The sequence below is a fragment of the Colossoma macropomum genome, unplaced genomic scaffold (assembly GCF_904425465.1).
Source record: "Colossoma macropomum unplaced genomic scaffold, Colossoma_macropomum, whole genome shotgun sequence".
Taxonomy (NCBI): Eukaryota; Metazoa; Chordata; class Actinopteri; order Characiformes; family Serrasalmidae; genus Colossoma; species Colossoma macropomum.
In genome coordinates, this window is record NW_023494803.1 from 23117773 (window position 1) to 23144744 (window position 26972).

Consider the following 26972-nt stretch of genomic DNA (forward strand, 5'->3'; position numbering starts at 1 on the left):
GAGGCCCGCAACTCATTAGAGCAGCATGAGAAGATAATGGGCTGGATTAAGCACTGATTGAGACAGAGCTCCTCAAAAAAACACTGCCTCAGCTCGCTGTATAGAGTACCGCACCAACACTGTACAGCAAGAAAAACGTTCAGCTTGGGCTCAAAGAGGAACTATAAATTTACTCTGGTCTACTCCAGTTGTCTTTTTACTCCATAACTCATCGCTTATTTTGTTACCACTTTTTTCTTCTGAACCCCAGTGGCCTCGCCTTGAGGTTTACACAGTTGACATAGTTTGTATTCAGCTCTGTACACCCACTGGGCTAGCTGCACAGGTCTTTTTTAAAAGAAAATCAGGCCTTTATAATAACATTTGATACTAGGGTAGAAAGCCTCCCACTCGGTAATGGAGGGCTGTTAGACAGCTACATCCTGACTTGATTTAATTTACATTGTAATTTCTGTTGGAGCATAAATGGAACACTAATGGGAAAGAAAAACTTGTCCCATGCGCATACTAACCGCAAAGCAAACTTTGTACACAAGCATACTGGATGTGTGGAGCCTGCCATCTAGTGGCAGAGCAGATGAATGACAGTATTACTCTCTGAAGTTAATGTGATAGTGCTGATAAGCTCAATGAAGAATATTAACTCTGATTGCAGAGAGTCTATTGCTTGAAGGATCAAAGGGTCCATAGCACATAAAAACATTTAGTTGTAAAACAGAACTAAGTACTTATTCTACAACGTCAAAGCAAGGAGTTACCCAAATATCTGTAGGTGCTTGTTTTCAGAAAAAAACAGAAAACGTATGTTCAATAGAAAATTACACAGAAGACCAAACAACTAAATATATCTATTTTTTCAGTATTCATGTTCATCCTTTGCCTTTAGTACAGATTTCATTCTTTTCAGGAGACTTGCTTTCAGTTTTTCAGAGAAATCTGCAGTGATATTTTTCTATTTTCAAAGTTCACTCTTAGAAGTTGGTTGCATTTTCTGCTTTTTAAAATCTAAATAATGACAAACACATTTAATGATGTCGAGGTCTGGACTTTTCAGTCTATTTCCTTTTCTCAGTAATGGCTTCTTGACAGCTATGCATCCTTTTAGACTCATAGCATTGAATTCTCACATAAATTAAAGCTTGCTGTTTAACTGATGGTTAAAGTTTGAGTGTCTACCAGGTCTTTCAAGGTTGTTACGAGTCCCATTTTCTCTGTATCTTTTAATAATTTCTCAATTTATCATTTATTTAATTTCATTTTATTTAATTTATTCCTTGGACTTTTCCCTTCCTTAACTTATATCTAATCTCTTCTGAAAAAAAATCTTCTACTTAATGGCTGTCTTGACTGGAAATAAATAAATGAAGGGTAGTCTCTGAATTTTGCACAGTACTGTAAGTTACTGCAACCTTGAATTAAGAATAAATGTTTAGCATAATCTTAGAGATATGGGGTCAGTACAGCTCCTCAGCTTCTTTAGTGTTTATTATGAGGTGTGCTGTATTATGTTCTATATTATGATTGTATTCTGCTGTTATTGTGAGCCTGTTTCTCACTGATCATGTATCGTAGGCTACCTTTCTTTCTGCTTGGCCCTTATACTTGTTTTCGGCCCTTAGCCCTGCCCCCAGTACTGTTCAGAGCAAAGATATGCCCATAAGACATCTTAAAGATGCCTTACTCACTCATCGCCGCGCATGGTGGTACTGACAGCATGATTGACAGTTATATCTTTGCTGTGAGTCATGAATCAGTATACAACCCTGTTTCCAAAAAAGTTGGGACACTGTGCAGAATGTAAATAAAAATAGAATGCAATGATGTGCAAATCATGTAAACCACATTTTTAAAGGAATGTACTACAAAGACAACATATCAAATGTTGAAACTGAGAAATTTTATTGTAATATGCACATTTTGAATTTGATGCCAACAAATTCCTTAAAAAGTAATTAATGGTCAAAATGTAAAGATCTAATGGCCATGGGCCCTTTTCACAAAGAGTCACGATTATGTCCGGATTAAGCATTAGCAGTGAACTATAATGCTCAAATACTGAGCTACAACAGACATATGTTAGTTTTCGTGCACTATCATGACAAAATGGCCATTAGATCTTTACATTTTGACCATTAATTACTTCTTAAATTCCTCTTACTTAACCATTAATTACTGATTTTGTGTTGTCACTTTACTTGGAGGGACACAAAAGCAGTAATTAATGGTTAAGTAAGAGGAATTTAAGAAGTAATTAATGATTAAGTATGAGGAATTTAAGAAGCAATGAATGGTTGATTAAGTGGAATTTAAGAAGTAATTAATGGTCAAAATGTAAAGATCTAATGGCCATTAATCATCAAAGTAAAAAAGAACACCTTTTTTTTGCCTTTTATACGGTATGAACTGCTCTGCGTCTGATTCATAACAGTTTTGTATGATGTGGAAACAAGTGGAGATTTGAGCATAAATGATAAATCAGCTTCAGTGCATGAAACCAGCCTACCAGCACCTCATTTACATATCATTTACATGAAGCACACACTAATTTATGCAGATGTTTCAGTAGCCAGCCAATAAAACGGCAGTGTTTGGCATGAAAGCTAATGGCCATGCTCGTGGGTGGAGTTTGATGTCCAGCAGTGAGTGCACTCCTCCGCTGCTGACCAAACTTCTTAGTATTAAAATGAAAACAACTGGAAAAAATAAAATGTGAAATAAAACAAAATACTCAGTGTTGTTAACACAGTAGAGTGATTGTTTAGTGTAATTAATTCCCTAAAATAAACGCTGTATTATTGCAGTGTATGACCGAAGCTGTGTTTATGAGTCAGTAGTATGAAACAAAAGCACAGTGTAATGTGTCTTTAAATGGAACATGAAATAGTTGCAGCACTTGTTCATATCAATGTGCATGTAAAGTAAGTACATCCACTTTTGTACTGGACTGTCATGCACACAAATTAGTATTATTGAAATTTTCTATTGTTGTTCTTATTTTTGCAATTACAGATTATGTTGATAATAGTTTTGGTTAATTAGCCACATATCCAGCATTTATGCCCAAATTTACATGCACTCCTACCAGATATGAGTACAGATATGCCAAGATGAACGTGATGAATAACAAAACCGTCCATGAATTTGTGTGCGTCCCTTCACAGATGTGCACGTCACCCATGCCATATGCACTAATGCCCCCAATACCATCATGAATACTGGCTTTTGAACTGTGCACTGATAACAAGCTGGGTGGTCTTTAGCCCAGAGGACACTTTTCCACTTCCCGTCAGTCCATTTTAAATGAGCTCAGACCCAGAGAAGGTGGAAGCGTTTCTGGATCCTGTTTATATATGGTTTCTTCTTTGCGTTTTGGAATTTTAACTTGCGTTTGTGGATGCAACCAAACTGTGTTCACAGGCAGTTTTTTTTAGAATTTTTTCTGAGCCCATGCATTTCCACTAGAGACTCATGTCTGTTTTTAATGCAGTGCTGCCTGAGGGATTTCTCTGGATTCTTTGAATCTTTTAATGTTATTGTATATTGTAGATGATGAAAAGCAAAAGCTCTTTGCTGTTTTACATTGAGAAACACTGTACAATTGCTGCACTTTTGATCTTTCAGAGTGGTGAACCTTCTGAAAGACTCAGCCTCTCTGGGATGTTTTTATATACCCAGTCATGTTACTGACCTGTTGCCTATTAACTCCCCAGTTGTTTTTTTTAGCATTACACAACTTTACCAGCCTTTTGTTGCCCCCGTTCCCAACTTTTTTGGAACATGTTGTTTATATAGAGGAAAGCGCCAACCGCCAGATCTGTTACGTCAGCTAACATCATTGCATTTTGTTTTTATTTACATTTTGCACAGCGTCCCACATTTTTTGGAAATGGGGTTGTATAATTTTAAATGAAATAGCTAGAAAACCATTTGCACACACAGATAATTATGATCAGAAACATTTTATGTTATTTATCTCTTCCTTCTTAGTCCTGTCAGCTATTCATCAATGTTCTGGTGGAAGCGCCCTCCATAGACTACCACACCTCACTGGCCCAGAGTGCACTACAGGTCTGTCTGACACACACTGAGCTGCAGAATGAGATGTACTGTCAGCTCATCAAGCAGACCAACTGCCGCACGCCCAGCAACTACTCTCTCACACAGGTCAGACACATGCACACACAGTGCCTCATTGGTTTCATCCCAAATGGCTCCCTACTCTCTATGTTGTACACTATGTAGGTTAGGGGTGTCCAAAGTCTGCGGCATTTAGTCAAGACTACAGCCACAAAGCACAAACTCAACACTGAGAACCAGCAAGTTTAGCGAGATGGAAATTTGAATACTTTTTCATGAAGAGCGACAACAAGTGTGCCCTCATATATCAAAAGACTGTAATGAATTTAATATCAGTAGACAAACAAAGCATGGACATTACAAAAAATATTCAGGAGAGAAAGTAAAGCAATTACAGCTGCCTGAGTCTCACAGCACCAACTTCTTTTCAGAGCAAATTCAGTAGTTCAGTTAATATTAACCCTTTAAGGCCAGACAATAACGTGGCTGTTTATGCTGTTTAATCTGCCTTCTTGTTTAATAGACTGATTTCTGAATTCTGTTGCTGCATTCATTTGATATGTAAAGAACATGATCTAACAAAACAGTAAACACACTCTAAATTCTCTCGTGTCTTCCAGTGTTGGCAGCTGTTATCGGTATGTGTGGCCCTTTTCCTGCCCCAGCATCACTTCCTTTGGTACCTGAGGCAGTACCTGCAGAGAAATGCTGATCCCAAGTCAGTTGGAATGCATATTCATGTACATATAACCCCATTCTCAGTAAACACGAGGCTATGATAAATATGGCTGTGTATTGCTTACCAGGTTTGTCATGATCATAATATGTTAGCTTATTAATTCCATAAAATAAGTGTGATTAACAATTTAATTGCCTTTTTTAAACTATAAATTGTATTACAGTACCAGCCTAAAATGGCCCAGTTAGCTGATTATCTGTCTTGCTGCCTAGCTATCGATACTAAGTAGCTCCCAACAGACAACAGAAAGCTCAAATAAACAAACATTACTCACCACTACCCTCCTGTTGCACCAATCAAATGTTAGAACTTTTGTTTTCATAAGACCCATGGTGTGTTTCAATAAAGGTGGAAAAAGAGGAAGACACACCCAATTTAATTCTGTTTATTGCAACTTAAACTTATGATTGTGAAAGCTAACAACCATGGAAAATAATTGCAGTCAGCTCAAACAATTGTGATCAAATAATTATGTATTAATTGTTAAAAGGCCTATTCCTTATGCTGTTTTTTTATATTGTATAAATGCTGCCATAATAAATTGTGTATGTTCATGTTGCTCTCTGTGTTTGTACAGAAGTGAAGTGGGGAAGTATGCAGTGTACTGTCAGCGGTCAGTAGAGAGAGCGCTGCAGAATGGAGAGCGAGAGGCCAAGCCTTCTCGTATGGAGATTGTGTCTATTCTGCTAAGAAACCCGTACCATCACTCACTACCTTTCAGCATACCTGTCCACTTCATGAACAATACCTACCAGGTAAACACACGCAAACACACATAGTGATTTAAAAATATCTATCCCCTATCCTTTGGGACTATGAACAATTGACTATAGACCAAATAACAATACTGATTTTGTACAAGTCAATTTTTTTCTAAGGGTAATATGTCCAGTAACACTGAACAAAAGGGTCTGACTAAATGTCAGTGCAGCATTTGGTTCTTAATCTGTTTTGCTCCTGGTGATTCTCCTGCAGAACAGAAAAGTAGAAAACATATAGTTATTAGAAAATTACACAGAAGCCTCAATTACTACATATCCAATTTCTCAGTATTTTTTGTGTTCACACTTTGCCTTTATTACAGCTTCCAAACTTTTTGGGAGATTTCTTTTTTCCAAAGAAATCTGGTTTTCCAAAGAAATCTGCAGAGATATTTTCCCACACCTCCAAAGTTCAGCATTTTCTGCTTCTCAGTGATGTTGTGTTAAGGACTCTGTGGTTATTTGTTTGAGCTTATTTGTTTGATTTGATAAATATTTTATTTGTTTATTTCTTTTTCTCAGTAATGGCTTCTTGACAGCTACCCATCCTTTTAGACCCATAGCACTGAGTTGTTTTCTCACAGTGGAAAGATGAAAAACACCTGTAGATTTTTTTTTCGTTTCCGAAGCAAGAGTGGAGCTCAGAAATAACTTTAAGTACTGTTTATCTGATGATGACAATTTTGGTGATCTACCAGGTGTTGCACAGTTGTTAGGAATCCCATTTTCATGTCTTTTAATAATTTTTTCATAGTGGTCGAAATACCATTTTGAGGTAATTGGCATCGGCTGATGTCTGTGCTCACAAGGCCGATAATCAAAAAATGTCCGCAGACACGGCTGCAGGTAGTTTTTGTCAGTGTGGCTACTGTGGAACAACGGGCAGGTGTGCTGTGAGACAGTTGGAAACATGCCCACGTCCTGAATGTAACGTTTCTGGGTGAAAAAAAAACATTAAGACTTAAATTCCTAGCTTTATATTTCATAGCTATGTATTTAGTTGGCCACTCTTAATAATACATGTTTATTGTCTGTGTATAATTAGATTCTGGTCTTTTAGTGAGTGCAAATAACCATAGTTGGAAATTGTAATGTTAACGGTTGCAAACCTTCAACCAGCTAAACTAGCTTACAAGGCTCAAAAATCTATTGTTCTTGTCTCAAGTCAACAATGTGCTATCATAAGCGATTGATTTGATAGTTATAAGATGCCCAACATTAGTTACAGTCGGTTGCATTAGCTGATGGGCTAGAGATAGCCTTGATTTAACAAGGTGGCTTAGAGTCTGAAAGCCAGCGTTAGTGTGATTAACTTGTTTTGGGGAACAAACATACAGGAAGTCGAGTCAGCTTCTTGCTCTGATTTTTACCATTTCACCTTAAATGGAGAATGTAATTGCTGCACCATTTAAGGTGGAAAATTCAAACAAGAGGCTGGCAAATATAAAGCCAAAACTTCAGCCTTGTCACATAGTTTCTGCACTTGTGTGCATGTCTCTCTCCCCCTGTGTGTCTCTCTTTCTCTGTGTCTCTCTCCCTCTGCGTGTCACTCTCCCTGTGCGCATATCTCTCTCTCTGTCTGTGTGTTCGTCTGTGTTTCAATACATCAAACTAACTTGTCACAGTGTTTAATGACAGACAATAGTGGACTTGTGAGACAGAATCTCTGCTCTAGCACATTGTTGTCACCTGTAGTCACTTGGTAGATGATATGAACAGGATGTGTAATGCGCGAGAAAAAAATTATTAATTTTTTTAATGTGTTTGATTCCTTAGATTGGCTATATGGCTTGTAATCTAATGTGTCAACAAACGTAAACAAACATACAAAAATATGCGTTGGGACAGTTTTGGAAAGGTGGTGAAAAAGTTAGAGCCCTGTACTATAACTCTCATGCACCCTGCTATAAACATTTGCATAAATTTCATCAGTTACTATCGTCTTTTCTAAATGTTAACATGTTTTTCTAATCCTAAATAACAGCAAATCTAATCAAAAACCATTGCTAGCATTAAACATATATATATATATATATATATATATACATATATATATATATATATATATATATATATATATATACATATACACACATATATATATATATATATATATATATATATATATATATATATATGTATATGTATATATATATATATATATATATGTATATATATATATATAGATAGATAGATAGATAGATAGATATTATTATGTATAGAATAATGCAGTTGCCTGATGTAGACAGAGTGCAGATCTACTTAAACAAACAGAGACCATACAGACAATAACAGTGCTAATTTAATGCAATTTTGTGTCTCATTTATTATTATTATCATTATTATTATTATTATTATTATTAAATTGTTTTATCAAATGCAAAAAACAACAACAGCAACAACAAACAATAACATGATATTGGCATTGTATATTGGCCATCGGCCGCTCTGTTCTCTAACTATTGCCATCAGCCACTGAAAAGCCCATACTGGTCGGCCATTATTTTTTTAACTCCAGTTTTAGAAACTTATTTTACCTTTTTTGACTTCCCCCCCTTACTTATGCAAGTGGATTACCTTGTATCTAATCTCCTCAGAAATATCTCCTGAAAATGAAAAACTCATACTTAATCGCAAGTTTGATTTTAAATTTAATAAAGAAGGGTGGTCTCTGACTTTGGCATAGAATTGTACATAACCCTGATGCCAAAGACAAAACTTTCATAAACTGATTTCCAGAAAAAAACTCTTTGTTTCTGAATAGTGCTTTTTCTCTCTTTTCTTCTTGAATGCACTGTAGGTGGTGGGGTTTGATGGTTCCACAACAGTGGAGGAATTTGTGAACACGCTGAACCAAAGAGCAGGCATGAGGAAGCCTCAGCTCTCTGGCTTCGCCCTCTTCACCGACGACCCCTCAGGAAAAGACCTGGAGCACTGCCTGCAGCCTGCTGCCAAGGTAACACACTCTGTCACACTCTAAAATTGCTGGAATAACCATCGCTTAGCTTTTGGCCCATGGCTCACAGATGCAGGAACTGGCCCTCCACTGATCCATACAGTGGAAGACCGCATTGACTGTATTTACTGCTTTTTCAAGTAAACTTTTTTTTTGTTGTTTTTGTTAGATATGTGATGTGATCTCAAAGTGGGAACAGGCCCTGAAAGAACTGCAACCTGGGAAGTATGAGGGGACACGCATTGTTCGTTTAACATACAAAAGCAGGTATGGCATTAATATTTGTTTTCTCTCGTACATATTATAATTAGTGATGATACAATTATTTTCTGCCCCTGATTCTGATCATATAATATTAAACATCTTCCAATAACCTTACATCCTGATCTGAAATTTGTATTTTTGTAGATAATACTTCAAGTACTACTTCAAGTTTAAAATGCAAGTGTCATTCCACACTATCTCACCTAGGGGCTGTGTGGTCACATCATATATTTAAATCCCATTTAAAAAATAAAGCAAAAAATAAAGCAAAAACTAAATCATGTAAAGTTTCAAAGCTGTTTTTCAAGTAGTTTCTAGTTCTGAATTTGCCCCATCAGGTTCTAAATTGCATTTTAAGTATTGACATTAATTGTTTACAACATCATTGAACTGTAATACAACACCAGGAATAATGTTTCACTTTAAATCAATTGGTTTGATTTTAATAAATGCGTTTTACAGGTTAATCTACTAGAGGATGTACTTTTTTGTGTCAGAGCTCCGTAACACTTCATAATTATGCAATATTTCATCTTTGATTTTTAATCTTTTAGCTTTAAAAATTATTTTCTGCAAAATGTAGGTTTTATGTAGTGTGCCTACATTTTAGCAAATGTATTAATTATTAATTTCTCAGGATTTGAAACTACATCTTGAATTTAAAGACTACAAGGATGAAGAGGATGAAAAGAAAATACTAAGACATCTCTATCATCTGAAGTTTAGAGATGGCATCCTCCATTTTCCATCAAATCAAAAGGCAATGTTCTTTCCTGGGATACAGTCTTTCCCTATTACTATTCTGCTGATTTCACCTGAATTTCCATTTCCTGCTGCTGGTGTCACTGACATTTTCAAAATGCAGGTGATGTAAAATTGATGTCACCTGATATTCTCATAAATTTCAAGATCCTTCCTGCAGCTGAATGTAGAAAAAGTTGTACTAATTTGTATATTGTGCTTCAACACAATAAACTAAACCGTGAAAGAGTCATAGCATATCTATATTGTTGTAAGTTTGAAGGGAATAGGTTTAGTCGATTTAGGGACTAATATTTTTCTTTTTACATTTTTTTTTAAAGAAAAAAATACTGCAGAATTTAACATAAAAGTACATCCTCCATCCAGACATCCAGACTTTAAAACTACCTGGAGCACAGCTGTGAACCTTTGCAAGGTTTCATGACTTAAACTGAAATTTTCTTGAAATTTTTTGATCTGCCTACACATGGCTGGGCAGGGCTAAGGTGAGTTGACATGTATTGTTCCTACAGTAAATTATTTTGTATTTAGTATTCACATTGCGTGGCATCTTTTTGGACTACTTTTTAAAAAATATTTCGTATTTCAAGATTATCTAACTCTTACATATTCCGTGTAGCCTATATCTCTTGGACAAAAGGTGGCTAGCTTAACCGCAGTTATAAAAACATGCTTCATCATAAACGGTGGATGTTCTTCAGATCAGATCAGGAAATCCCTACATTAAATGAACTGTATTTAACATGCAAATATAACAGGTAGCAATAGGCTTCTGTGCTTTGTTGTCTAGGCTGTGGTTCCGAGCACAGGCGAAAGGGGAAACTGAGAGAGAGCGCCTCCTGCTGGCATATCAAGTGAATGAAGAGGTGCATCAAAGCCATTTTCCTGTCAACAAGGAGTTGGCCCTGGAGGTGGCAGCGTTAATGGCCCAGGTGTGCAAAAGTCGACTGTGTCAGAGTTTTTATGTCTGTGTGTTGAAATATGAAAGCCCTGTATGGTGTTTCTGTGGTGCAGGTGGAACATGGGGACTTGGATCGAACACCTGCATCTCCCAGCGGCTCTCCCCAGTCTAAGATCCAACAGATACTGCTGCAGGTTCTGGAACGGTTCTATCCCAAACGCTACAAACAAGACTGCAGCATGGAGCAACTCAGGTAAAACCACATCTGGCATAATTACTTTGTATAAAGCTGCATATTACAGATGAAACAATGAACATAAATCTGTGTGTAAAAAAGGAAGACAGAAAAAGATGATTTTCGGTTGCCATATATTCCACAGGGAGCTGGCTGAGCGGCTGGCCGCTAAGTGGTCTGTTCTGCGGGGTTGCTCTGCTGCCGAATGTGTGAGGATCTATTTGACTGTGGCTCGCAAATGGCCCCTGTTTGGAGCCAAACTATTCAGTGCCAAAGTAAGTGTACTTCTACAGCCTTGAACGTGCTCTGTGAAATATAAATGCTGTTTTGATGGCTTTTTCAGGCTTATTTTAAAAGTGCCAATCACGTATCTTTTCCTTCCAATCTCTCACTCTTTTTCCTGTAGCCAGTGCCTCCCTCTGCGTTACAGCAGACACAAGTGTGGCTTGCTGTCAGCGAGGATGGGTTAAGTGTGTTAGATTACTCCATGGTGAGTGGAAACATGTTCACAAATAAAATGGAAATGCATGACTATTACCATTTATCATCACAGATGTTTAGCACACTCTACTGGAGGATGGGCGAATTGTTTTTTATGGCAGCACTTGCCATTCGTTTTCTGGCCTGTTCTTCAAGTTAAGAGTATTTAAGGTTAAGGCCTTTTTCTTGGCCCTGCAAACCTCCCAGAAACAGGCCTGCTGGTCTGGAATGATTTTCTGCAGCAGTGCTTCCAAAAGTTCCTTCTCTACAGAGTGGCCCAAATAGCCGCTTGTTGGCATGACTGATCTTCTCTGCTTGCAGAAATGCAGTCATTTAGAGCAGGAATAAACAGTGTCGGCATGACTCTGTAATTTGCTGCAGCTTTTACTCTTCCATTTTCGGTTTGGCTTAGGCCCATCCACTTGCCACTCTCAGCAGCTCCCTCTTTAAAATCTTTAAGAGACTGGAAACTCTGTCCATTTTCTTTATGCCAAAATGACATTTTAGAAATCAGAAATCAGTGCATGAATATTATTTTAGCTCTGCAGCACCCGTTCTTCTCTGGGTCATTTGACACCTATTGATGACTGCTCAGATATGTGCATATGTTTATTTGTATGTAGCACCTGTTGGTCACTTACCCATACCAGTCAGTGATCACCTTTGGAGGGTGCAAGGAGGACTTCATGGTGGTGGTCAGCCAGACTAAAGACCAGGCTTTGGGGAAGAGGACTGTGGACAAGCTTGTTTTCGCGATGGCTAAACCAAAGGTAAAAGATAAGATTGGTCATTAAATACATTTTAACTGTTCTGCCAATCAGCACTCTGCACTAAACCAGCTCATTCTGATATATCAGTTTCTTTAATCATAATTTTATGGGGTGGGAAAGAAAGTTAATCTACCATATGTGGGGGTGAACTCTGATGTTGAAAATCACTTAAAATCAAAAAATCAAAGCTACCCTCCTGCTCCTTCACTCAGCTTTGATATATCAGGCTGACAGATGCTTAAAACAGGTTTTCTTATACTGAGCGAGGTTTCAGATTCACTTTCTGGAACTGAGTCACCTCAAAGCCTTACAGCATTATATATGACACAGGAAGTGCTAACAAGCTCTTTGTGTTAGCAGCAACTGGACCTTTACCCTGTGGGGCTACAATTCTTTTGGCTAGTAATGTTGTGATGCCCAGGTGACACATATTATTTTTTAGATTCAATTTTCTCTCTGTTGTGATTGTTCAGATCTTAGAATTGACTCTGCTGATGGCCAGCTATATCAACTACTGGACGTCAGGCCTTCCAACAGCTGTGAATCAGACGCAGCCCTCCGCACTGGCGTCTCGAGGAGACAGGAAGCTGTGGGACATTGACAGCAGACACTTCCCCTCAATGACATACACAACCAAAGGCCCCACACTTTTGTGAGGGCTTAACAGTTCCGATAACAGACACTCCAAACATGTCCACAGGGTACTGAGAGAGCTAAAGCCGAAGATTTCCTCTGTCTTGCGTAAACACCCTCTGGTGGTCATCATGGTCTTTACGCAGTATTTGCAATTGCACAGACCTCAAACTTCTGAGTGGGGAGTGGGATGAAAAGCCAGAACATGAATTATTTTTGTCATTCATCACGTGAAAAGATCAAATACTTGCAAAAAAAGGACAAGCAGTCCTTTTATTTATAAGCTACACATTCCTTAGACCTTTACTGTGAGCCGCGCTGCGAGTGGGATTTCAGGGTCACGCAGCCCCTCTACTCCTAGCTTCCTCTCTTTCCTACCACTTCTCTACTCAATTAAGATGGAAAAGAGGTTTTGCCAGTGCCTGAAAAGGGAGAGTACAGACCACTAGCAAAGGTACTTTGCTTAAAATATTGGCCGAGGCATAAAGGAAGAAGACAGTATGTAAATCATTAATGCTTTTAACAAGGGCTTCTAGCTGGAGTTCTGTGCCCCTTTTTAAAATTCTGCTTTGATTTTCTTAGCTGATTTTCTTACCTCTGTTTTGCATTATTTTTTATTTTTAAGTTTTTTTGTTTTTTTTTGGTTGTCTATTTGAATAGTTTATTTACCCGAGTCTGTCTCAATATTTGTACCATTTCATGTACATTTCTACACCTTATATTTAAAATTTCAAGTACAAATAGTTATGTGGAGACAACTTTTTGATTAAAGTAGCATGGAAATTTTACAAAATTAAACCACAAAAATTTTGGGTCTGGATGACTGCAAACATTGGCACTTCTGTTCCCTTATAACTGAATTATTACCCATAATTAACTGAATTAATATTTAGTTAATTCAATTATTCTCACTGACATCAACTATTATTCTTATTTTTAAAAAAAAGAACATTACATTTTTAATTTTCATCCCTTAAAATGAAATGAAATGGAACAGACTCTGATGAACAGACTACTTTGGTTGCCATTCACCACTGTTACAACCATGCATTGGAAAATGTGGATTTTTTTCTGGTCAAGAAAGTACAGATCTATTATACAGCACAGTCACAAATCAAACATGTTTACACCTGTTTAAATCTGTAATGGCAACTGTTGACAGGGCTGTAGCATAGAATAATGGGACATATTACAACATGCTGCGCTGATATGAAGACTTTAAGAAGGAGACGTTGATCTTCTGATGTGCTTATGTAGAAATTAATCTGCAAAAGAGCTATCAAATTATTGAGTGACTTGAATTGTTCTATGGATCAAACCACTGTCTGAGTTTTAGGTATTTATTTTGTTTTCATAACATTGCTGCTTTTAGTGAAAAACAGCTTGCTTTTCTAAGCCAGTCCTTGCTGCGTTTTCTTGAGCAGTTCCAAGAAGCTAAGGAATAATGCCTTCTTTTTCTGCAAATAGGCTGTCCATAGACAGAAACTAAGAGCGCTGTGAAGGCATCAAATCTTTCATGCATAAATAATTTGTGTGTTGAAAATAAAAGGTACGTTGTTCTCATCTAATTGGATGTTCTTTCTTTTCTTGCTAAATTATTAAAATGCTAAGTTGATTAATAAAAGACCTATGTGGAATAATATAGTTTAAGTGAAATGGCTTAAACCTTCAGAGCATAGAAATGTAATGTTTTTTTTTTACGTGTGGTCATAGTTTCACAAGCAATTTAGAGATAATCATTTTAATGCATATTGTTGTATTACTTAAAATTACTTTTGCATTCTTAAAAGTGCACTTGCATTCTCTTATTACAGGAACAAGTACTTCTCAATTCACACACTTATTTTTGTACTTCTCCCTAATGGTGAAGAACAGATTATTGCATCTCTATGGATACGTAGCTGTTTGCTGCACATAAATGATATTAATGCAAGCCTTTTATAGAGAGAAACATTTTATGATCATACACAATTCATTCAGATCTCATTACTGTTGTATTCCATAATTAAGCAAATGTGTAAATAAATAAGTAAAAACAAATAAAAGAAGGATCAATACACACGCTGGCCAGCACACCAGTTTATGGCAAGGGTGGGATCCCTCTGCATGAAGCCAGGTCAAAGTGCTAATGGCATTTTCCTGCCAACGGCATGCTATAAATTCAACATTTTAAAATTAAATCAGGGAGGAAAAAAATCTCATTCTGAAGTAACACAGCAGTGTGGTTGTTGCTCTGCATGCCTGTCTCTATGTCCACTTTCATACAGGAAAAGAAACTATTTTATTGTGCATTGTGAAGAAGCAAAACTAGAGCAGCTTCTTGCGCAGTCTGGTAAAATCTCTCTGCATAATGTATTTTTGTTTTATGTTGACCTGTGATGTTAAATGACAGCTTTAAGTTTATGAGACATCAAACAAATAAGAAATGTTAAGCTTTGCTTTGTTTTATTAAAGGACGAGAGCCAGTTTCTCAAAATAGAAAGTCTTTTAGTGATGATATGGTAATTCCAGAGGATATCAGGCCTTTTATATGGCTGCTGTTTAGGTTAACCAGGTTGACTACTGCCTCATCTTTCATGGGTTTTAACTACATTAAACAGTTCCTAAAAATCCAAGAGTTTTCCACCCGATGAACTTAGTATGGTACTAAATTCACAATTTAACAGCAGCTTCCTGAAATGCTCAATTTTGAATTGTTCAGTTATTTTGCCACTGAGCATAGATTTACATCTGAGATAAATGTTGATCCAGGTTAGACAGGACATGTAAATGCAGGCATCTCAGTCGAGATGAGTGGGGCAATTCAGATTCTGTTTCAGTTGTCTAAAGTGATTAGGGCCTATGCAACAAATGCGCTATAACAGCAACATACAGCATATGATGTACAGTTAACTCATTAATGTCCACATCTGAATTTGTAAACTTATATTTTAATTCAATTAAACAATGTGGCTAAAAAGTACGTTTTTATCCATTTCTTAAGAAATTTAGTCGTTTGGTTACATGAATGTGGCTGGGCCATTTTGTCAAGTACTGTTAATTGTTAATACAAGATTTAACTGTACAAAATTGTTTTATTTGGACCAATTAGAATGGGTGGGATTTTTCGTTATACTAAACTTGGGATAGTTTGGGTTTAATGGGATAGTTTGGGTTTAATAAACACGAGAGAAAAGTGCCTTCCTGCAAATTCTTTAATTCTTTGTTCACCATGTTGATACAGTCCAAGTGCAACACAAACATTAGCTAATGATTTGGCTTTACAGAAGCAGTGAAAACGTAACTGCGCGCGCCACGCGCCAAATGACTTGTGGCTCAGTAGCTGATAACGGCCGGAAAATACATTTCTCACGAAAAACAAAAAAAAAAAACTTAACTGCAACTTGATAACAAAAACGGTTTTTCTAAGGATACGATGGTAACGTACATACATTTCCTCACAGAAGCAACCGCGGTCAGTTCACTCTTAAATAAGTGACTCGAGCCGTCGTTCAGTTAAAATGCTGAAGGCTAACGTTTACGCTACATGTTTTAACTTTTAGCCAATAGGCTAAAAAATAGCCTAAAAATGAACGTCAATGTTAGTATGCAGACTGACATCCTCCGCCCAAATTAACACAAAATAGTTTTAAAACCAGTCTCCCGCTTTTTTCAAACTAGCATTTAATGTCAGCTTAACGCAAATAGCCTCGACCGTTATTAGCCTTACCCACAAAGCCTTTTACTTATTGGACGATTATAGCGTTACCTTCAGTTTTATCGTGCAACTGTCAAAACAACCTGATTTACCTCGACAAAATGGATGTCATAAGGTAAGAAATAGTATTCACGGTGTGGATATTTTTCCTCAAATCAACTGTATGTGTAAAAACATGGTTCTGTAAATGTCTTATCGTAAATGATTAGAGCTTTTAGCTCGTATATTTGCTGCCTGGTCCTTCTGCTGCTGATCTGTCACGTCCAGCAATCGATATCTTCCTCTGTAACGTTAGTTAAAATTAAACTCCAGGCACTAGGTTAGGAGTGTGCTGGGTTAGACAGAGACTGGACCTCCGGGCTTCTGAGCAGCTGAAACTCGGAACGAGACCTGAGAAGCTTCCTGCACACACGGCGTGTGGTGTTCACTTCACCAGCACAGCCCAAGATCAGGTAACCCTGCGTAAAACTCACAAATATGAAACTGAAATACTGAAAACTCGACTCATCTCAGTGTTTTAAAAAGACACACACATAGCCTGTTAATATTAACTATTTGTATTCAGGTTAAAGTACAACTAAAACAGTCAGTTTGTTTAAAACTCTGGATTTGGATGTGTGGACCTATAGGTTAGTCTGCCTATTAAGTTTCGCTGTTTTCCCCGCTTGAACAGATCGATCATGAGCCCCACTAAAAAGAGTTTGCTACGGGAGGCATCTCATCAGATCATTGCTGGTGGATCTGCAGGTAGGTGGTTGAGAAGAAGCAGCTTTCCGTTCAGTAGAGAGTTTAGTACAGTGTTTAGCGAGCTAAGGCTGAGTTAGCCTGCATGCCTGCCTGAGTCCTCCAGCAGCGCAGTCCAGACATTTCACCGAGAAAACTCGGACACTCTTCATAACTGTTGGTTGGGCGTGAATGTCGGCGATTAAAAAGATATTTTAATGTGTAGTTTTAAGCCAAGGCCGTGTGAACATGTATTTTAAAACAGCAAATTTGCTAAAAATGAGTAGCCTCTGGACCGGATGGTCTGAGCACTGTCTTCGGAAAACACGGCGCACTAAGAAGTAGTTCCGCTATGTAAATGTTCCTTTGGAGAAATCACGTTTGGTAGACGTCAGAAAGTGCTTAGACTAATGTATTATTAAAGGGAGTCAGTCTGCTTTTTACATTCGGAGCATCTGCAGTCCTTCTGTTATATCTGCATGTTTCTATTGCCAGACCCGGTCATTCTCGTCTCAAGCACCTGATTAAACGTGCTACTTCATTAAGGAGAACATTGGAGCACAAATAAGCAGAGCTTAAAGTTCCCAATGACCCACTGGGCTAAAAAACGTGTTGAAGGCTGCTAGGATTTTGATATGAGCATTGCTTTCAGGGCAGTTCCTATATCTTGTTCTCAGAGAAACATTTTTATTCAGTGATGATAAAATTATGGTTTTGATATCCATTGTTTACAGACTTGTGCTAAAAAGAAAGTGGGGAAAAATTCAGTGACCACATAAAAGCACTGAGGTTGTTGGCAGAATTTTGCATCTGGAGCAATTTGGTATGGGCAGCATGTCGCCGACCTCTTTCTTGAACTGCACAGGGAATCATGTTGTGGAATCGTAGGTTTGTGAAATTTAAAAATCTGAACATTTCTCTAACTGCAGCTGAGTGTGGATCGAATGTTTGGCTTTCTTCAAAAATAAACCATCCAAATGATTACACTGTTCCTTAGAGTTTTAGTGATGTAAGAATAAATCATGTCAGTGAGTTGACAGTTTTTTTTCTTTTTAATACTGAATTCTATTACTAAATAAGACTGGAATTTTTTTCAGAAACCACATAATAGCTTATATAATTAATACGCTTAATTAATTTGCTTCTGTAAATCCCATTTGTGTAGGCCATTATTCATTTGTTTTTCACTTGTTGCTGACAAAGCTGATTACTCACCTTGATTACGTTTGTACATTACAGCTTTAGGGAAATGTTTCTACAGTACACAGATGATGTGGATACTGGAGACATGCAAGATCTTGTTTTATTTCCTTACATATATGTTTTTTTCTTCATTTAAGTTGCAGTACCTAAATTTAAAAATAAAAATTGCTGACAAAATTGACGTGAGCATAAGGATAGCTGTGCTCTGAGTTTAAGTGTTTCTTAAGAATGCTAACAGGCTAATTAGGCTAATTAGTTCTCTATCATATGCACACTCTGTAGTAGTCAAATAGTCTTAATATTATACCAGTATGGATATTTTAAGCAGTTATTTTCTGATACAAACATGGTAGCGTTATTTTTATGCTGCTTGATGCAGTGGCATTTCAGAGAGTTTGAATGATAGTTTTATTTTGGCGATTGAAAACAAAATTCGCTAGAAATGAATAGATGAATTACAGTTTTTGAAATCCGTGTCAGTTCATTTCTTGATCTTTTTGCTGAAGTGAAATTGAATGGACCCAACTGTAATATGTATTTGGCCCTTTGCAAGTATTCAGCAATCTCATAAAATGTGCTATAATTTTTACCACGAAAACACTGCAATAGGACTTGTGAAGGCTTTGCTTACATCTTGTATAGACACTCTGTTTCACAAGGCCTGCTTCCATAAAATCTTACTCTCTAATCTAATTCCGTCTCTCTAAAATCATGCCAGTTCTACTTCATGCTCTTATGTAGGCTGCATGTAGTCCTGTGCTCTCCATTTTCCTGTTATGATTAAATGTTTGTAAACAGAGACTAGAAATCGCCAGCGACGATAAATGGTATATTTTCTTAAAGCTCCAGTGTAACTTAAGTAAGGACGACTGTTCCTACCTTAGCTATTATGGTGTCCTTCGTGAACTCTGCACTGTAGTCATATTTAGAGGTCATCTGGGACTATGGAGTTCTCTCTCTATCTGTCTCTCTCTCTCTCTCTGCGGACAGTTTGTAAGATTTTATTAGGCTGCCTGAGTGCAGTCGTGGCTTCTCCTGTAGAATGATCTACCCTCAGTTCATGTGTACGTTCTCCTGTTCTGGTCGCATTCCCCGTAAAACCCCAGTTAATGGGGCTTGGTTCAGTTGTGTGTCCTGGTCATGGGGCTGGGCTGGGTGTAAGTGTAATTTTCTTCAAGGCTGCCATTGTTAGGGTTTCCTTGCTGAGCTGCCAGTCACTGTGACCTTTAGATGGATGCTTGTGTTGGTTACTGATCTTTATTTCATCCATCTAAAAACCAAATTCCTTTGGAGATGGTATTTTCTTTCACATTACTTATAGGGATGGAACAGATTCCACACAGATGTTTGATTTGTGTGACCCCATTGCAGCATTTTATATTTATCCATGACATCAGGTCAGTGTTTCATCACATTCGGCCTTTTGCCACAAGGTGGAAGCATTGTATCTTTTAATTTTAGGCTACATGCTCAACCAGTAAGCTCATTCTCACTTTGGGTAACTTTTAGTGCTTGTTGATGAGACAGCTATTTCAGTATCTTTCAGATAAGCTCATGAAATTTTGTTAGTAATTTAGCCTAGTTGCCTAAACTAAAACGCTCAATTGTTATTAATCTGTTCTTAATTGTAAATGTTTATTACATGCCATCATATGTTGGTTCAGCCTTAGTTACACGAGCTCACGTGAAGTTAAGAAGATAAAGTTTCAGTTCTATTATTCATTCTGTTATTACTGTTGTTGTTGTTTGTTGCTGCTGCTGCTAAACATTTATTTATTTTTAAATAAATAATACTGTAATTGACAACCTGTCCAATAAATTAGGTAACATCTTTTTAACGTACCAGATCCCTTCAACAGATATGTACATTTTATGTTTTGAGTGAAAAATTACAAATTTTTGTTCTGTGTAGTTTTTTTCTTCATCAAAGAGAAACTAGTTTCCATTGAACCAATTATCTCAGTCATTACCAGAATGTCAGGAAAAACTGTCAGATGTAACCTTAAGTGTTTTTGGTATTGATTTCCTCTCTACTTCCCTGTTGCGCCATGTAATTTGGTAAGATTTACACAGAAATGTTTAAGTTATGATTAGTTTCTGTGTAAACGTATCCGCTGACTGCAAATGGAGTGTGTCGAGAAAAGACAGACAGCCTAAGTATGATTGAACTCAGTCCACTTGTCTGCAGCAGACTGTCAGGCCTGCACTTAAAATGCACTCAGACTTCACTAATTGTAATGGTCTTAAACTGTGAAACAAGGTTTAGGCAACATCGAACAAATAAATCCACTTATTTGGACTAAGGCAGGAAGAAAAAAGTGCCTAAAAGAAGATCAAATAAATGTAGGCGAAGGGAACAGGCGACTCAGGGAAGGATTATTCTCTGACATGAGATATCTGCTCCAAATGAGCGTTTCCTCTCAGAGCCACAATTGGCTGCCATAATCAGAGCTGAATTAGGCCTAATATTTATTTCCAGAAACAATTGTACATGCTTTAGAAGGGCTTTGATTAAGCTCTGCATAGCCATGTTGTAGACAGATGTTTAAATGACCTCATGTTTGAAGTAATGTTGATTTTGGAAGAATACTTCACTGTGTCTCTTCTAAATCTGCTCCCACCTCTTCCATGTCACAGTTTGGGATAATCCCTTATGCATGCGATTTGACTTACTGAGAAGCTTTGCATTACTTTTACATCAAGCTACTGTTCTATATAGACACAGGAGTGGACAGAAAGAATAAGCTTCTTTATTTCATGAGTTTTTGCAATATACATTGAAGTGGTAGGGTAATAATTTTCCTATTTTTATGAATTTGACTTTTATAATTAAGTAACTAAGATAATAACATAATTTTTGCATATCACATGCTCTCTTGTTTGCATATTAAAAGCTGACCTTGAGATTGGAGGCTCTCAAGTAAACCACAGCAAACACTGCAAAAACAAACAGAGGAGATTTATTGACCACTGTGACTAATTACACATGAGGAAATGTGCAGGATCATGATGTCACAAGAAATCAGTTGACTGCAACCAGGCATAAAGCATAATGGTAACACACAGCAAGGGGCTTAGCCTCTAAAAGCTATACAGATTGTATGGTTCTGCCTGCCTCTAGATTCCATAAACCATGACAGCGGTGGGATTTTTATATAAATGGCAACAAAATACAGTATGAGAAAGTAGTTAATATTAATTGTTAATAATAAAAAAATTATAGTTATTATTGATAAAAATCCTATCAAAATTATTCTGCCAATGAGTGTAGTTCATTAACAGTAGGCTTTACAAAATTGCAACATTACAACATTGCCATATAACATTATGGTTAAAAGATTTTCCATGAACAGTTTGGGGTCTTTATAATACCTCGCCACGTTAATAAAGAATTGTGTATATTGAGTATTTTCCAGTGTTCTTGGCTGTAGCTCAGCCAGTCGTATTTCAGCACTACAGCTATCCGTTTCTTAATCTGTGAATAGTGGTGTATCCTGTTAGATTACTTCGATGCCACCCCTTGTCTAGTGGGGAGGGACTGTTGTTAAACTGCTGTAGGATTGTGCTGGGTTGGGAAACATTCCTATTGGATTAGCTCTGTGTCAGAGATTAGCCTTTTATCTGAGCTGATGGGGCTTTATTCTGCCTGTGTAATGTATGAGCTGGTCAGAGGCTGCTGACGTTATCTTAATGACGTGATTTATGGCACTTGTTGACCTAGTGGACCAGGACAAACGCGCGTGGGAGACATCTCTATTGTAGGCTGTGTAGGAATTGAAGACATTTATGCACACACACAAGCACACATATTCATCCAATCCATCATGCATGTTAAGTTGCTGTAAGCAATAAGGATAATTGCAATGTTATGTTAAGAGCAGAATCAGCAGCGTAATTATGATTGTTCAACATGGGAGGCTGTCTCTGGACCATTACACCCACACTCAATTACAGGCAGCAATTATTAAAATCAGTCCAGTGGAGCTGTAGATGGAAAAATGCATCAGAATCAGCATCACTAAACATGCCCAGGTATATCACTCACCTAACTCCTTTACTGGGACTCTCTCTAAATGAGAGAAATTAAATCTGCTCAAACTTCCACGTTATTTGGTTTCATGTATCTGCTGTGTTATAGTTGTTTTGCAACATCACCATACCTTGCAGCTCTTGAAAAACCCCTGTAGATTATTTGTTATTTTATTTTTTAAAGTTTTAGTTTTTAGATAAAAAAACACCCTGTCGTTCTCTCAGCTAATGACACAATTGCAGAGATAAAGACTTTATTCCAAATAAAGGCGTAGAATGCACTGTAAAAGAAAGTCTTACAGAATCTGTTTCATGGAAGGAAGAGTTAAAATACTAAAAAAAACTATTCCAAAACAACAGACTCAGAAAACAGGAACGCATTGCATGTCAGCCCCAAGCTTAAGTATACATGCACTAATACAGCACATGGCAGCAATAACATAACTGGCTAGGAAATCAGCTGAACAAGCTATGCTTAATTGAGCGCTTCGTCTAAGTAGTCAAGGGCCATAGTCTGAATAACCCTGTAAGAAAATGAAACTGCACTGTTGGTTTTGTGTTCTGTTTGTGTGTTGTGTGTGTGTGTGTGTGTGTGTGCGTGTGTGTGTGTGCGTGCACGCGTGGTGGTTTGCGTGCAAGCATTCCCTTTTTTGCAAGACTTGGGTGTCCTGTTGGCCGTTTTCAAACATTATAATTAAGTTGGAGCATAGAAAGACCTTTTGGCTGAAGAGCATTTGATTGTGCAGAGTTATCACAAAGCTGTATTCCAATGTAAAAAAAACCCATAAGTACTTGAATTTCCATACACAGTCAGCTCTAAGAATAAGATCATACCTCACTCCCATATTACTCATTTTGTCTGCTGTTGGATAAAAGTTGACCTTTCTGTTGAACTCGTTCCAAACAATAGAGTTTTCTGGGTCTCTCTAGTCTGTATATGATTTTTTTCTGAGTTCAGTGCCCATTGGATATGTTCTTTGCCTCTGAGTGTGAGAGATTTACTACTGTTTTCATATTCTGCTGCTCACTGTCCGGAAATCGTGGGTGAATCTGCCCTTAGATTACAGTAATGCCATTTTTGTAAGCTTCTATTTTCTTTTAGAAACCAGAATGTTCTACTTGAGAGAGCGAAGAAGGATTGCTCTAATATAGACATCATAGTCAAAACTGAGGCAAGGTTAACTGAACCTAATTTGAGAATCAAGCATGTAGAAAATTACAAACCTGATGATTTTTGAGAAGAAACTTTTGAATTATAAATAAACATAATAAGTAGTGTCAAAGAAAAAGGGATTATGAAGTAAGAAGCCTTTGATTTATGAGACTGCATGTGTGCATTTATGTAGATACTTGAGTATTTATATGTCAAGAGTATCGCAACTACTCTGCTTTTTCTTCTCTCCTTCAGCAGAAAGACAGCCTCTTGAGATAGTTAGCCTGGTCTAACTATCTCAAGATGAGGGGCACTGGGGCTAGTGTGGTCCTGAGGATTTGTTGTGCTTAGGAGCCAATTTGAGTCTTTGAAAGGAAAAAGTATTCAGCCTGGTTACTCATGGTGGTATGCCTTGAGAAAAGGCCCTTAATTAGGGAATCTCAGATTTATACACACTTCAGATTATTTCTGATCTTGAGCAGTAAAAGAGTGACATTTCTTGGGAAGGGGACATTAGTAGAGAAAACAGCAGAATTTGATAATGAGAACCAAAGCTGAGAAGAGAGGCTTGTTTTGAATTTGTTTACAGTTTTATTATCCTTTCAAAAGGAGGGAGTCATCCAATAAAATCAGGACAGACACAAACGTCACAATTGTGAGAGAGCAAGAGAAAGATGGGGGGGAAATGCAGCGATTTCCTTTATTGTGTTTGAAATATGGGAAATTATACAATGGAATAAAGCTATAAAAATTACACTGGATCACGGAAAAGTGCACAGTCTATACGTCTAGGATTCCTATTTGCTCATGTTATCCACTGGCACTGGATGGGTCCTAACATGCTAACAGGTTTCAACAGGGGAATAGCCCAGTTGTCTTGCTTATTCATTCACATTCTGACACATTCTTCTTCTAGTAGAGAGTTGTGTGAGATAAAAAGCAGTAATGATTTCAGCAAATCTACTACACTTATCTACACCAAGAGTTATTTTAAATTATCCTTGTGGTTGCTGTACTGATTTATAAAGGCTCAAGTATTGGTGATGAAATGAAATTACTACCTACCTTTCAGTAGTTACTAGGGATGAACATTTTGGCGAATTCTTTTGACCAGTAACTAACTGTCTAAGTCTGGTTATTTATCATTAACCGACTAGCCTAAAATCAAGAGTGCGACCCATCAAAATATCAGTTATGATATGGAAAGTTCCAGATCTGAATGAGCTATGTTTAGATCCATTGTAAAATACTACATGCATCAACTGAATTCTGTATTAAATATACTCTATGTAAGAACATGATTTTATATATTATGTACTATATGTTTATATTTAAATAAAAAATTACAGTATACAGTAAATATACAATGAAAATGAAAGTTCTTAGGTTGTTTGTTGTATATGGCAATTATTATTAATATTAAAATACTTTTTTATTTAAGCACCTCTTACCCATGGTAAAATCAGTTTATGCTTTAGCATAGCACTTTGTTTTATGGCTTTAGGCTTTGGGTTTTATTGAATGAAAAATGTTGCCTAGTAATATTTACCACGCATTACTACTAAGGTAAAATGAACCTTAAAACCGAGACTGTGGCTAGCCTGCCATTCAGAAAGTGCATTTAAGCTATAAATAAACAGTTTGGCTCAATGTACCACAGTAGCTTTCGAAAGCCATCACCATCCACCATCTATTATTTTGCACACCCATGTGTCATTTCAACTTCCGTGCATCATGCTTTCTTCCTGAGAATATGGATGAAATAGTTGGCAATACTTGGAAGTAGTTATCTTACTGCTTGCAGATGTTTGCTTTTGATATGGTGCATCATTGTAGTAGCTTCACGTAACATAATTTACATCAAACCACTTTGTCTTTTTGAAAATAATAGTCCTACACAGCTGCACGTTTGATTTTTTTTTTTTTGATTAGGGTTGTCTACTGGAACCGGTTGCCTGTTGCTCCCACAAGCACATAGTTCAAAAATATATCTCAATATTGAATGTTAAACTCAATTATTCAAATAGAAATTGTTGTTTATTGGAAATTAAATACAATTAACAGATAGCATTGATCGAATAGTTGTTTCTTAATCATTTTATCATTGTCATCCTATCATTACCAAAGAGGTTTTTTTCTTAGCTTCCTTTCAAAAGCCTCAACATTTTGCCATGAATGCAGTGCGACCACTACTAGGGAAAAGATTATCAGTCAGGCTTAGACATTCTCTGTCACAATAACCCGCCATAAAACATGTCGAAAAAGGTTTTGAATAGTGTAACTTAAACCTGTAAATTTTCAACCTTAAAAAAAATATTCTTTTTCATAAGCCTATGCGTCATGTGCTTCATGGCTCTCTGTTTGTATCTTTTTTTTTCTGTGCTGCCAGTCAGTGGTGTAACTCCCACTGTCTCATTGTTTCTGGACTGTGTGACTAGGGGGCAGTAGAGAGCTATGATAGTGCTTCACTTCTGTTCTACATTCCAAACTCTGCAAATGTTTCACATAGAGTTGACATTAAATGTGGGGGTTTTGCTATGATTGCCCCAGAGCGAAAAAATTAGAAAAACTTCCTGTGGTGAATATTTATCTAGCAGTAAATGATAGGCCTACTAGAAATAATAACAGAGGATAGGGATGTTACAGTCTATCAGGAAACTACTTTGTTAATTGCATTTGTATGAGGAAATTATGATGATAAAGGACCAAACATATTAATGGTTCATTGCTGTTGCAGATTGTGCTTAGCTAATCAATACAGAGAGACCAATGTCTGTATTACAGAATTTCTCTTTTGTGGGCAAACTGTAATTTATTGACTTATTTCTATGAATGGCTTTAGTGCGGATACATTTTTTAATAGAAATAAATGTTTTTAAAAAAGAGAATCTTCAGGATTTTAGAGGGGATAGAAAATGTTTTTCTTATTCTAGTGATTTTATACAAGCATAAATATGTTTCACAACTTCTTTATTAGAATTGTGACAGAAACCTCATGAAAACGGTGGAGATGGTAGTGTTCAAGCCCACAGTGTGATGCAGCATATTGACATGTTTTGTTATCATGACTGCAGAGAATTCAGGCTAACTTGGACGACAGAAATAACTTTGACAGACAAAAGAGAAAAATGGCAGGTGTCTCTATCCTGTGCTCGATCTTGCAGAATGGAGCGTTCATTCAGAGAGCAGTGGAGCGGAGAGAGCGGACCACACAGGGTGGGAGTCTTGGGATTGTGTCTGTGTTTTGAAGTGCAGAACGGGGAAAGGTTAAGTTATCAGTCTGCTGACAGAGGGAGCATGGGGCAGCAAAGGCCCATGATGAGATATGACAGATGCTTTCTCGATAAAACCTCTCTGGCAGGGCACACGGACTGCTCTGTCGTCTCCATAGAGAAGAATGAGAGGGATGAGGATTGAGAATGTCTTCAAATGGAAAAACAAGCCACTGCGTCATTTAAGTGTTTCTCTGGCTAACAATATGTTCATTCATGTGGGATCCTGTTCACATTTACTGTGTGTTCAAAGGGAAGAAAAAGAATTTTAAAATGTGTCTTAGCAAATGGCACAGTTGCGTCAAAACCTTGTAACT

General features: G+C 37.2%; 2 protein-coding genes across 4 annotated transcripts in view; both read left to right on the forward strand.

Annotated features, from left to right (window-relative positions):
• Positions 1–14121, forward strand: part of plekhh1 (pleckstrin homology domain containing, family H (with MyTH4 domain) member 1) — a 51777-nt gene extending 37656 nt beyond the window's left edge. The window contains 11 exon segments of the mRNA XM_036593382.1: positions 3988–4164; positions 4698–4795; positions 5394–5571; positions 8378–8533; positions 8703–8800; positions 10350–10491; positions 10574–10713; positions 10841–10970; positions 11102–11185; positions 11799–11945; positions 12419–14121. Of these exon segments, the coding sequence (XP_036449275.1) occupies positions 3988–4164; positions 4698–4795; positions 5394–5571; positions 8378–8533; positions 8703–8800; positions 10350–10491; positions 10574–10713; positions 10841–10970; positions 11102–11185; positions 11799–11945; positions 12419–12601 (1533 nt within the window). The 3' untranslated portion in view covers positions 12602–14121.
• Positions 14122–16373: 2252 nt separating this feature from the next.
• The window catches only part of slc25a21 (solute carrier family 25 member 21), a 93036-nt gene continuing 82437 nt past the window's right edge, over positions 16374–26972 (forward strand). The window contains exons 1-3 of one of the 3 annotated variants that reach the window (XM_036592705.1): positions 16374–16390; positions 16588–16727; positions 16949–17022. In XM_036592705.1, coding sequence (XP_036448598.1) covers positions 16956–17022 — 67 coding nt within the window. In that variant the 5' untranslated portion in view covers positions 16374–16390; positions 16588–16727; positions 16949–16955. Of the gene's footprint in view, positions 16391–16561; positions 16728–16841; positions 17023–26972 lie in introns of those variants that run through there. The other 2 variants (XM_036592704.1, XM_036592706.1) reach the window with 2 other exon arrangements.